Source organism: Sorghum bicolor, chromosome 9 (assembly GCF_000003195.3).
Source record: "Sorghum bicolor cultivar BTx623 chromosome 9, Sorghum_bicolor_NCBIv3, whole genome shotgun sequence".
Classification (NCBI taxonomy): domain Eukaryota; kingdom Viridiplantae; phylum Streptophyta; class Magnoliopsida; order Poales; family Poaceae; genus Sorghum; species Sorghum bicolor.
Window position 1 is genome coordinate 53,025,095 of NC_012878.2, and position 12,943 is coordinate 53,038,037.

At 42.8% G+C, this 12,943-nt stretch overlaps 1 protein-coding gene across 2 annotated transcripts; it reads right to left on the reverse strand.

Moving 5' to 3' along the window:
• LOC110430564 (mucin-5AC) lies at nt 5,216-9,946 on the reverse strand. Of its 2 annotated transcripts, XM_021448356.1 has the most exons (5): nt 9,661-9,946; nt 9,441-9,515; nt 8,169-8,292; nt 6,486-7,628; nt 5,216-5,931 (listed from the first exon to the last, which is right to left on the reverse strand). In XM_021448356.1, the coding sequence occupies exons 2-5, from the start codon at nt 9,485-9,487 to the stop codon at nt 5,512-5,514; spliced, it is 1,734 nt and encodes a 577-aa protein (XP_021304031.1). In that variant the 5' UTR covers nt 9,488-9,515; nt 9,661-9,946; the 3' UTR covers nt 5,216-5,511. The 2 variants fall into 2 exon arrangements, with proteins under 2 accessions (XP_021304031.1, XP_021304032.1); XM_021448357.1 differs by lacking the exon at nt 8,169-8,292 and having other exon boundaries at nt 9,661-9,945.

The window sequence follows — 12,943 nt, forward strand, 5'->3', positions numbered from 1 at the left end:
ATTACATGATGTTTAGTTCTATGCAAATCGAGAAATTAAAACCCGGAATTTTTTAGATGGAAGGAGAACTAAACACCCGTGAGTAATCGGGCACTGTTGTCTGATGCTTCATATTGAAACAACGGATAGTTGTTGTCAAAAAAAAAAAAACGGGCAGATAAAAAAGATAGGTAGCTGCGTCGTTCGCAACCTGCTGCTGGGGAACATGCATGTGTGTGTGGTGCAAGGCAGGCTCGTCTCGTTTGTTTCCCTCCGTTCGTTGTAAGTTTTTTTCTTCTAACAAACAATGTTTTTTTTAACAATAAATCAGCGAATAATACTTCTAGTCATAATTTTTTCAACCAGTCAGCAATGTCTTATTACTATATCTTTGGTAACGCCAACTCGGCGCTAATCTGTTCGTCATAATCCTGAGGGACACGAGTTCTGTCACGGTTGTGCGTGCATTGATAGATCATTATGGGCGCATCAAGCATCAATTATATACTATGATCGAATGAATGATCGTTGATCGCGTACCTGCTACCTTGCATAGTTCTTTTAGGATTTTGCATTGACAAAGGGAAGTGAGACATGCATGATTCAGCCATGCGCGCTGCACTGCACTGCTGGTGATCACATGGACTGACGATGGACACCCATGACGAGGCCATGCATGACACCTCTCTTTCGGTCTTTCCGTTCCCGATCCCGCTGGCTGCAGCGCTCAGCACTCAGCAGCTTCCTCATGTTTGCTGTGCTTCCTAGTAGCATAATAGTTCACCTAGCTTTTGAGCAGATTTCGCCAAATCCTGCCCCGGCCCTTTGCTTTGATCTCTCGTAATCTTTTTTTTTTCTTCTTCTCTTTGTTTTGGCTCTCGCAATACTATATGGTGAAACATAACATGGTGCTTTCACTGAAAAAAGAAGAAGATAGGGATTCACTGGTCCACGTGATTGATTTGTCAGAGTGATTGCATATCGCAGCCTTCTTGCAGTTGCAGGGATCTCATACCGTCCGTCACCACTCACCAGCGCAGGCACTTCTCCCCGTACCGATCGATCGCGGCCTAACCTACGCGCACCAATCTCATACCGTCGCCACTCACCAACAGCAGGCAGCGGAACACAGCGAAAGGTGCAGGTTAAAAGTCAAAAATCAATGTAGAACCATTTTTTTCTCACTACTTACAGTTTTTAATTTTTTTTTTGTAACCACAAAAACCAGGTTCAATGACTCACGGGTACGGAGATCGCAGATCGCAGGCTCCCCAACCAGACTCATGTGTCATTTTTCGATGTTTGATTGATCGGGACTCTTATGTTCCATCCATGTGAATCCTCATCTCCTTGTAGTACCTCTGCTTCAACTTTGAATAGAATCACTCAAATCTCCAACTCGTCGATAACATTAAGGCCTTGTTTAGTTCCTTATAAATTTTACAAAAAAAATTTAGATTTTCCGTTATATCAAATCTTACGACATATACATAGAGCATTAAATATAAATTTAAAAATTAATTAATTATCTGTAATTTGCAAGACGAATCTTTTGAATCAAGTTAATCCATAATTAGATAATATTTATTAAATACAAAAAAATTACAACTAAACAAGGCTTTCTATTTCTCTATTGTAGTGAATAAAGACTTGCTCACCCCCTCCATTCACATGTAGAAAAAGTTTCTAAGAGCTTGAAGTGGATGTTTTATTTTCTTTATTTCATAAAGAAAGCAAAGTCTTTTCATAGGAAATGTCATTCCTCCGTTCCAAACGCCATGTGATGTAATGAACGAAACCTGGTCACCGTCCATGGAACAACTGGATATTACTTAGAATAACCAATTATTTGCTCACCAACCGTGGTATTTTTGCCTTTCGGGGAAATATCACTTGACTATCTTTCTTTTCAGCTACTTCTTGACCGCTTCATAATCTGACAAGAAGAAAACACGCTCCACTTGGAAGACTTGGTCGAGAGAGAAGGCTCCTCGTTTAGGCCTTGTTTATTTATATACCCAAAATATAAAAATTTTTCAAGATTTCTCATCACATAGAATCTTGTAGCACATACATAGAGCATTAAATATACATAAAAAATAACTAATTGTAATTTACGAGGCAAATCTTTTAAACCTAGTTAGTCCATAGTTGGATAATGATTATCAAATACAAATGAAAAGTGTTATAATACCCAAAAACTTTTCACCCAGGGAACTAAACAAGACCTTACTTTACAAAAAGAATTTTTTTGGGTGTTACATCGGATATGCCGGTACACATTTAAAGTACTCCCTTCATCCCAAATTATAAGTCATTTAAAAAATCTTAGAGAGTCAAAGTATCTCAAGTTTGACCAAATTTATATAATAACATAATAATATTTATGATACCATCTAAGTATCATTAGCTTTATTAGTTATATTTTTATAGTAAAATCTATTTGATGTCATAAAATCTTTCCAATTTTTTCTATAATATTAGTCAAATTTGAGATGCTTTGACTCTCCAAAATTCTTAGAATCACTTATAAATTGGGATGGAGGGAGTATTAAACTAGACTAATAAAAAAACAAATTACATAGCTCGCCTGAAAAATACGAAACGAATTTATTAAGCCTAATTAATCTATCATTAGCATATGTTGATTATTGTAGCAATTTATAACTAATCATGAACTAATTATGCTTAAAAGATTTCTCTTGCGATTTACATCCAAACTGTGCAACTAATTTTTATTTTTATCTATATTTAATACTCTATATATATGTCGAAAGATTTGATAGGATGGGTAAAAAGTTGTGGGGAACTAACAAGGCGCACTTGGCTCAAGTAAGGAAATCATAATGATTTCTGCATCTCGATCATGAAGCACTCAAGAGGCTGCTGACAATTACTTGGCCCACAGATATCCACATAGCCATTGGACATAGGTGGGCTGGGCTGATTATTACTTGGAGTCCAAGAGCCTGACTAGTGATTTCTACCCAGCGGACCTTCACGACTTGGGCAAAAATTTTGGATTTCGCTACTGTAGCACTTTCGTTTGTTTGTGGTAAATATTATCCAATCATAGATTAACTAGGATTAAAAGATTCATCTCGCGATTTACAGGTAAACTGCGTAATTAGTTTTTGTTTTCGTCTATATTTAATGCTTCATGCATATGCCGTAAGATTCGATGTGACGGAGAATCTTGAAAAATTTTGGAAACTAAACAAGGCTTTGATACGCAAGGCACATATGTGTAATCCTTTGCTCAAAAAAAAACATGTGTGTAATCCGATTTATGTATCATGAAACCAATATATAAGCCGGTCAGGATAGGATCTTTTTGTAACCCTACTCGAAAGGCTATATTTATATAAGACGAGAGTTTGAGGTTTGGCTCCAGCAATGCAGGAGAAATCAGGTGGATAGCGCACGATGACACGGGACACAGATTTATACCGGTTTATTAGGTAGGAAATACTCTGCACCCAGTTATATCAGCTATTTTTAAGTGATCTCTTAAAAACAGTCTCCTTTCTCCTAAACCCCACTTCCCTGTCCCTAATAATAAAGAAATATATGAGATAAATTTTAGGTAACCTGCTATAGCAATGATCTCTTATATCCTCAATTGATTTTAAAATACTCTCCTAAAATAAGTTATAAGCTATGCAATATAACACACATTAGAGCATCTCCAAAGGCTTTGCAAAGAAACTTTGTATTGCCCTATTTGTAAAAAGAGTAGAAAATACCCCTCCAATGGTTTTGCAAATAAGGTTTGCAATTTGGTTAACTTTGCAAATAGAGGTTAAGGCTTTGCATATATGCAAACCTTCCCACTACTTTGTATCTACAATTTCGGCCTTCCACGTCGGACTCCGTCCCCCCGGTCCCCCACCCCGCGCGATTTCTCTACGCCCATCTGCCCTCCCTGCCGCGCGCGTCCACGAACGACGACGTACGCGGCCACGTCTGGACGACGTACGCGGCCACGGCGCGGGAACGGAGGTGGACCTTCCCTCGCGGGGACCTTCTCTCGGAGGAGGACGGAGGTGGACGGAGCCAAACTGACGCGAACGACGACGGCGACGAACAACGAATGCGGCCTGGGCTGGGCGGCGAATGGCGCGAAGACCTAGGCTAGGCGGCAACTGGCACGCACGACGTACGTCAAAATGGCGCGAAGGGAAAAAACGCGCGGCGCGATCGGTGAAAAAAAATTCAGGAGTGGGGTCCACACTTTGGGTTTGCCAAGTCTAAATACAAAGTCCCTTGGAGTTGGACTATTTTTAGACTTTGCAAATAAGTTTGGGACTTTGCAAACAACACCAAATACAAAATTCATCTCCTTGGGCGTGTTTGGTCTAGTATGCCGGGGCAAGCAGGTAGCCGGACGGACGTACAGCCCCACCAGCCTAAAGATGGTAATGGGTAATTTACCCGCTGGGTATATGCTAATATGCTACACATACCCTTACACACGAGAAAATATTTTACCCACTAATTTACCTATTTCCATGCACGGATAAGAGTTTTTTTTCCTATACACTTACCCACGCGGGTAACGGGTAACCCATGGATTATCCTTACCCATGATTCCAAGAATACTTGCAAAAAATAAATACATATTTAAATATTTCAGGTTTTCAATTTTAGCCAAAACATCACAAGTCATTAATAAAATCATCAAATATACAAGCTCCATGAACACTCGATCAAGTAATCTAATAGATAAATCTATCATTACTAGATAACAAGTGGCACAATTCTCAAGTTCCTGTGTTGTGTGGCCGCCGCAAGGAGATAGGGGAAAGGGGAGGGAGCGGATGGGTGAGGTACTAAGGTGAGGGCCTAGGGTTTGAGAGCATTATATATGATTTTATTGGGCTTATATATGATTTTATTGGGCTTGGGTTGTGTATGGTGATTTTGACCCATTATTCTAATTTATTGAATCGGGTTAAAATTACGTTTACTCATGGGCAATGCAGTCACATACCCTTACCCGTTTTATCCGCTTGGTAAAGTTTTTTTTTCTATTGTCTTACCCATGGGTAAAAAAAATAGCCATACACTTACCCTAATGAGGTAATTACCCATCGGGTTTCGAGTAAAAATTACCATCTTCACCCGTGAGGCCCGAGCTGCTTGGGTGGGCAGCTGTACTCATAAGTACTGTAACGAGTAACAACTAAACAAGAAGCATCTACAGTGAACCGAGCACATAAATGACGGGATCACACGAGCGAGCATCCAAGCATTACAATAACTTGCAAGTTACAAATCTTTTACTGTTTTTGTTTCTTTATAGATCTTTTTTCTTTCTTTCAGTACAACAATTCGTGGAAAGTGGAAAACCAATCTCCATGGACAAATCAATAGACTCAAACCCCGCAATCTCAACGTCTTTGGGATTGGGGGAAGTGCAGAACCAACCAATTATAGGACAGAAAACAGAAGAAATCATACACATCTTGCAGCACAAAAGGAGCACAGAACGAAGAGCTAGTGATGATCATACTTTACAAGCAGCAGCTGTCATAACGGGCTGAAGGGCTCTGGCAGCGGCTCGAACCGGTGGTCAAACAGCGGGCTTTGGTCAGGCTTGTCATCGAATCCATGCAGCCAGCTTGTGTTGCGCACGTCCTCCCTCAGCAGCATTGCTTCATAGCGCGAGCTACCATAGATGTCCAGCTCGCTCAGGGTCTCCTTGGTTCCGATGCTCCCCCTGTCTGGCGAATCCGTTGAGCTGCCACCATTGCGTGAGAGAGCCCCATTTGAGTCCCCAGAGAGGTGTCCGTTCACGCTACTTGCATTGTCAATATAGTGATGGTCGCTGTTTGTGATGCCATGCCCCGGGTCTGATGCCCGAGCTGGACGGACCTTGGCAGCAGCCGAGCGAATGCTCTGGGGAAACAGGGATGCACCACGAATGCCACCCAAGTTCTGCCGAATGTCCTGTCAATGTAGTGATAGCTTAGCTTCTTCCAACACTCATGCATCATTCAGTATTTCAGTCCAATCTATTATCTATGCAATGTTTCAATTTTCAACCAAGACAGATCATCTCTAAAAGGACTAACTTAACAAACTTTAGAGACATACATCACTTGAGATGAAGTCACCACTTACGGATGCAAAATGTGATTTCCCGTCCAATGTTTATTTGAATATTTTAGTATAATACCACCAAAGAACATTTTGCTACTTTTGTTTTGGTTTTATATAACATATAGAAGAGATGACTTGGTGACACACAGTCAATCTGTATTTGTGAATATTTCACTTGCAGTGATTATTTGTCCACTTGAAAATGAGATGCATGGACTTGCAAAATGTTTCCTAAGAAATGGGCATGACAATTTTGACTAAATGCAAAAGATTTGAATCTTGATAGGTCCAAAGTAGATAAACAGTTTTAGAAGGTAGCAAACTAAGTAATTCAATTGATAAGAACACAACACCAAAAATAAAATGCAGGATGGTAGCTGATATGAACACAAGGAACATACCATGTGCTTGATAGCCATGTCAAGTGATCTCTTTGATATCGACCTCCCAAATCCATTATCTGTGCCTGTGATAGGTCTTGAGGGTCTATTAGCTTGACTGTCAATAGTGGACCTTTCAGCCTGTCGATTTTGGTGTCCATTTGTGAGAGTAGAGGTCTTTGATGATGTATCAGAAAATTTACTTCGACTAACAGCAGGCACAGAGACCTTCTTCACAGGAGCTGAAGCAGCTGAAGGTTCAGTATTTGGGGTTGATCTTATGCCTAAAGCCATTCCTGGCCGTGATCTGCCAGCGGATAGTGGTCTTTCAGGTAATTTTGTCCTTAGATTTGGTGGAGTTTCATTTGGAAAATCGGGGATATCAAGTGGTCGCACTGGAGCTCGGGGTCGTGGATTCGGAGAACTTGGACGTGATGATGGAGCTGATGAAGGTGCTGAGTTCCGGCCACCACTGGCTGCAGAACGGGACGCAGATGTAAAGCCGTTCATACTAGAATTCCGTCCAACAGAAGGAGAACGACCAATAGATGGAGCTGATGAACGAATTGCAGGCTGGCGTGTAGGTGTAGATGATCGTGAACTGGAACGGCTCATTGAAGGAACCGAACTTGAGGACAATGAGGTGGCACGGCTTATCCCAGGAACATTACCTGAGGAAGACCCTGGTCTGCTTGTTGTACCCGAGGAGGCGCTCGGGCGGCTTATTGCATGAGTTGCACTTGAAGATGAGTTGGGAACAATACGGGACCGGGAATTTGGAGTTGATGGCCTCACACTATGTGTGGATGTGGTCTTGGCAGCAGCCGAATCAGTTGAAGAGTTTGGTGCTGTTGGACGAGTTCTCGTAGGAGTAGATGGGCGAGTTTTTGCTGGTGTAGATGGACGAGTTTTAACAGGAGTAGAGGATCTTGCAGGCACTGGACGTGCAGCTGGAACTGATTGTTTCGGTGCGATAACCGTGCTGCTTCGCCTACTAGGGGTTGTAGGTCTTGAAGTGACTGAAGAAATGCTTGTATTCAGAACTGATGTCCTATTGTTGCCATTCATGAGAGCCGACTGGATAGATGATCGGCTAACAGAGTTACTTCTTGCTGGTCTAGTGGGAACCGTCGAATGCCCATTCTCTGTTTGAGATATTGAAAGCTGCAAATGAAAATGATTATTATAATCAGTAGACTAGGTAGGCCATAAAGTAATGCAACTATTGTTTGTATAGTTAGTAGATAAAGAGAGGTATTTGATTTCTATTACTATTACAAAGTTTCCAGGGTAAATAGTAAAGTCCAGCATTAAATTTACTAAATAAATACACTATTGCTATTTCTTGACAGCCTTGATAGTGCAAAATAGTTTTGTGTATGATCGAATGCTAAAGTAAAGCCCCATTTACTAACTGAGAGTAAGAATAAACCACTTCATTCCAAAAGAAATGAGTTGGCGAGTAAGATTGCAAAACATTGCAGACCACAGTGCTGCTTAGAGTTATATCTCATAAATTATCTGTTGCCAAGGCTATTCTCATTAGTAGGTCAAAATGATTCATACGTGTCATCTCTACCTCGTGTATAAGAAACATGATTCCTAGAAAAATACTGCTCAGAACAGTAACATTTTGATCAGTTTGCAAGGGAAAACCTTCAAAGATTAACACATTTAACTTTTAAGCACCAAAATGTAGCATACCCTAGATGCTCTAGTAGTTGAGGACGATCTAGTTGTAGTGCGTTTTGGTAATATATTTGAGGATGGTGTTTTCTCAGCAACCTCCAGTGCAGGAACACGTGGGGTCCCAGGAGGAGTTAGAAGCCTGTACAGCACGAAGCATAGGTTAGAGTAGGGGGGAAAAAAGATGATATGTACAGTATAACTACAGAAAACAAACAACCAATTAGTAAGCAGGAAACGAATTCTTTGCAGCCAAAATCGATCAAAATATCAAGAAATACTGTGAGGGAAAACACTGCAAATGGTATGTTGGACCCGTGACAACTGGCCCTTCTTTTGCAACATGGTCATGCATCAAATTGGCCTTTATCAGATGCCTCGGACCTACCTCACCAACAATAGGATTCTCTAAATAAATTTCAATCTTTTCAGCCATACTTCTTCCATGCAATTTATAATTGTGTAAAAACATTTGTTGCATGCCAATCACCGATATCCAAGTTGGATTTTGCAAGGGAAGAGAGAGCCCACACAGGACAATCAGCTCCCTTGCATATCGTGTGTTTCAGCTTTTCTTTGCACAGCGACACATTTCCTCCCAACAACCACCACTGCCTACAAAGTCATCTTTAGCAGAAAGATCACCTCACATCCATCACAACAATCATTCAATCACCACCTAAAAAAACCGACATGATCTTGGGCGATACGGCAGCCTCCAAGATCAGGCTTCCTCAATCATTCAAACAGCGATTCATCGAACACCAAAGCAGTTCAATATACTCTCTAGTCCCCCCTCATTAGTTAGGCCTTGTTTAGTTGGCAAAATTTTGTTTTTTGGCTACTGTAGCACTTTCGTTTTTATTTGACAAACATTGTCTAATCACGGAGTAACTAGGCTCAAAAGATTTATCTCATAAATTTCAGATAAACTGTGTAATTAGTTTTTATTTTTATCTTTATTTAATGTTCCATGCATGCTACCAAAGATTCGATGTGACGGGAAATTTTGAAAATTTTTGCGAACTAAACAAGGCCTTAATATGGACAAGCTTCAGCTCATTCAAAGCAGCGATCCGTACAAATACTTTCCCAAAGCTGGGCAGTTGAAGTCAATCCAAGGGGGGAATACAGCTCTTGTACTGCATTAACCCTCTCTTCAGTTGACAGATCATAAACACGCACCCATTAAAAAAAACTAGAACGACTAGACAGGGAAATGTTTCCTCAAAAAATAAAAAAAAATCTAGACAGGGGAAAAGCAGAGCAGGCAGGTAAGCTGATACTCACCAATCGTAGTCGTTCTTCCCGATCTCCGAACCCAACAGGTCCTCCATCTCTAGAGCAAGCTACGTTGCCCTAAAACTTCAGAAAAGGAAGAAAAAAAAAGAACAAAAATAAGGTAAGAAAAGATCCAAAATCCCACCGAAGCATTAGCGAAACCAGTGCTGCAGCAACTGTCGGCAGCGCGGATTCGGATCTGGATCCGGCAGGTTCCCGAAGCTTCTACCTATTCAGTGCCTCCTTTCCCGGTTCCCGTAGCCAATGCTGCTGCTGCCTTCCTCCAATGCCGCGGCCGGGGCGAGGCTCCGCTCCGCTCTTGCTCCGCCGCTACAGACGCCGCCGCCGCGCCAGAGATGGCGATGAGAGGGCTAGACGAAAGCGGAGAGGCTGAGGGACGGGGACGGACGAGGGACGACGCTGCTGGAGCGCTGGCTGCGTGGGAGGAGAGCGTGAAGCTCTGCGCCGCTGCGCTGTGACGGAGAGGCCTTTGTTTTGTTTAGCCGCAAAGGCCCGCGACCCCTCCCCGTCCCGTGTCCTAACTCCCACGGGGGCGACGGCCCCACGTTAGCTCGCCGGGCCCACGTGTCAAGGACAGTTTGGCCCTGCGCCCTGCCTGCGCGGAGCAGCAGAAGTCGGCGGCGCTCTTGAGCGGATAGGACATACTCCAAGGGGGGGGGGGAGGGGGGTTGACATGTGGGCCCGGGGCCCACACTTCAGCGTGGACGACCTGGTGGCAGCTTAGTAGGTTATTGTGTTAATGGCCGTCAGAGGGGTGCACTGATGCGCCTACAGAATAATCAGTGGATGATTTGCCACTTGACAGCGGAGAGCGGCAGGCTGGCACTGGCAGATCAAGGAAGGAACGGGCATCATCAAGGCCCATGCCGCGGTCAAATCACAGATGAGATGAGGGCAACGTGCACTGGAGCTGGATCCTAGACGGTGCACGTGCAGTCGCATGGCGGCCTCCCGTCCCGTGGCCGACCGATCAGGAACAGGCGTTCGAGACGGCGGCTTCGCTCGCGTGCTCCTTCACCACCGTAAACTACTAGTACCACCGTGTTTAGGCCTTGTTTAGTTGACGAAAATTTTTAAGTTTCGTTATTATAGCATTTTTAATTTTATTTGATAATTATTATTTAATTATAGAGTAATTAGGTTTAAAAAATTCGTCTCACAAATTATAAGTAAACTGTGTAATTACTTATCTTTTTTATCTATATTTAATACTTCATACATGTGCCACAAGATTTAATGTGACGAAGAAACTTGAAAAATTTTGGAAACTAAACAAGGCCTTAGATCTGGAATCAGCAATTCAGCAGGTACCACTGTACCACACGCATTATCGGCTGTGCCATTAAAAAAAAATCTATCGATCTGGAAAAGGAGAAGGGGCAGCACTGTTATGGAACGTGAGGGCAGGTCCTCCGATCTTGGCCGCCACTACCAGTGGCCAGTGACGTACTACAAACAGCTGCGAGCAGGGCGGGCACTCCAATAATAATGCGTGTGGCGCATGTGGCCGGCTACCCCAGCTGCGTGGTCAGTGGTGTTTATATTATTGTTTGTACGAATATGTGAATATGCCTGGACTGCCAGACGCATGGAATTTCATCAGACAGGATTTCCCAGTTTTTGTTTTCTAAAATTGTTGGGGTTGTGTTCGTCCTTGCTGCCGGGACAAATTTCATCAGACGTTCCATCCGTGTCCTGGCTTATAATTTCTGTCCCGTTTGAATCCAGCTTTAAACATTCCTTTCGTAGTTCTCTGCTGCAGTTCCAAGTGCCACCCCCACCCCCACCCCCACCCCCAAAAAATATATTTTTCACTTCCTAAAAAATCAAATCAGTATTTAAATAAATCTACGATAAAAATACATAAACATTGATGTTATTTTCTGTAGACTTAGTTTTTTTTTAAAAAATTGTTACAGATATACTTAATGGTATTCTTTTTTACACTGAGGTGTGCTACCGTGCAATTATTTTCCCTTGGGTTAATTGCGTGTCAACATCCCGGTACTCAAACACATAAAAGAGTGCATTTTAGCCTAGAGCCGTGTGATGCAGCTCGATTCCTGTAAGAACCGAGGACGATCCCCGCATCTCGAAGGAGTTGGTGTGAGTTGCACGAACTCAGCTGACCAAGGACGAAGTTATTCAAAAAAAAAAAAGAACACTGGCCAAGGGACACGAGAACTCTCCAATTCCGCCCATCCAGGCATGTCATAGGTAGGAGAGCATCTTCTATATTTTATTTCTCAAAATACGTTGCTTGACAACTCTTAAATTAGTATAGGAAGGGAAAAAAAGTAATCTCTAAGAGTTTTCTATATTTTTATATGGTTTGTATCAGAAACTCTAAATTTATTTTCTATATACGTTATATACGTTAGTCCTTTTCTCTTTCACTTTTCTCACCTCGAACATGTCTTTTCTTTTCTTCTTTTCCTTTCCCACCTTCTTCTACTTCTTAAGAGGTGTTTAATTCTGTATTTTGGATGGAACTAAACATGACCCTGAAAAATTTGACATTTTGCATTTCGTCACTTCAAAGTAGTTGGCATTTTGTATTTTAAATTCTATGGGGAACTAAACACCCCCTTAGTGACGATGATTTTCCAACCGCGGAAACATAAGAAAGAGATATGAAGAACTTTTAGAAATGATTTTCTTCTTCTTTTTTCCAAAACATATAAATGGAGAAGGAATAGGAGACACTACTAGAGACGCTCGAAGAGCACCCCGTCGTCCCGCGGCGACCGCGTTAGGTTGGTGCCTAGCTATCTCTATCTGCGGCTCGGAGGCGGGCGGGCACTGGCACTGGCAAAGGAAACTTGGGCCGCTCCGCTCGCTCCCGGGCGCGCGGCCCGCACGGCGGTTGGTGCGACGGCGACCGGCGGTGGTTGCTGCGTCGCCAGGGACCGACACGCCGGGCACTTTACGGGTATCCGTCCGGCCCAATCTCACTCTGCAGCTGCACTCTGTCTCCACTACATTTCCATGTCTCGCCACTGTGTGTGCAGGTGCAGGATGCATTGCATTCTGGTCCTCTCCTCACGACCTCACGCCGGGGCTCTGGACCTCTGGTGAGTGGTGACCACACCTCTCGTCTCATCCCTGTTAGGTGTGCAGTGCAGCGGCGGAAAGGACCAAAAGGGGAAGGAAGAGCGCAGAAAATGCGTAAAATGCTCAGCTAGTCAGCACCTGGGAAGGAAATAAGCACATCGCTTGGTTCAACCGTTGTTAATTCTTCTACTAGTTTTACGGCATTGCACGTACGAGAGATGTCAAAGGAACTACTACGCTGGGAATATTCCCGTATGAGTTGAGACTTATGGATTATTATTATGCTCATTTAATGATGACGTACTACGCATCAGGAGACATCCTGCATGTTCGTCCGGACATCTTGTCAAATTCAGGAGAGGATGCTACAGTGGGTTGAATAATTGCTGCAACTCGCATACTAATTTACAAATTAATCACGCAGATATAATATGATA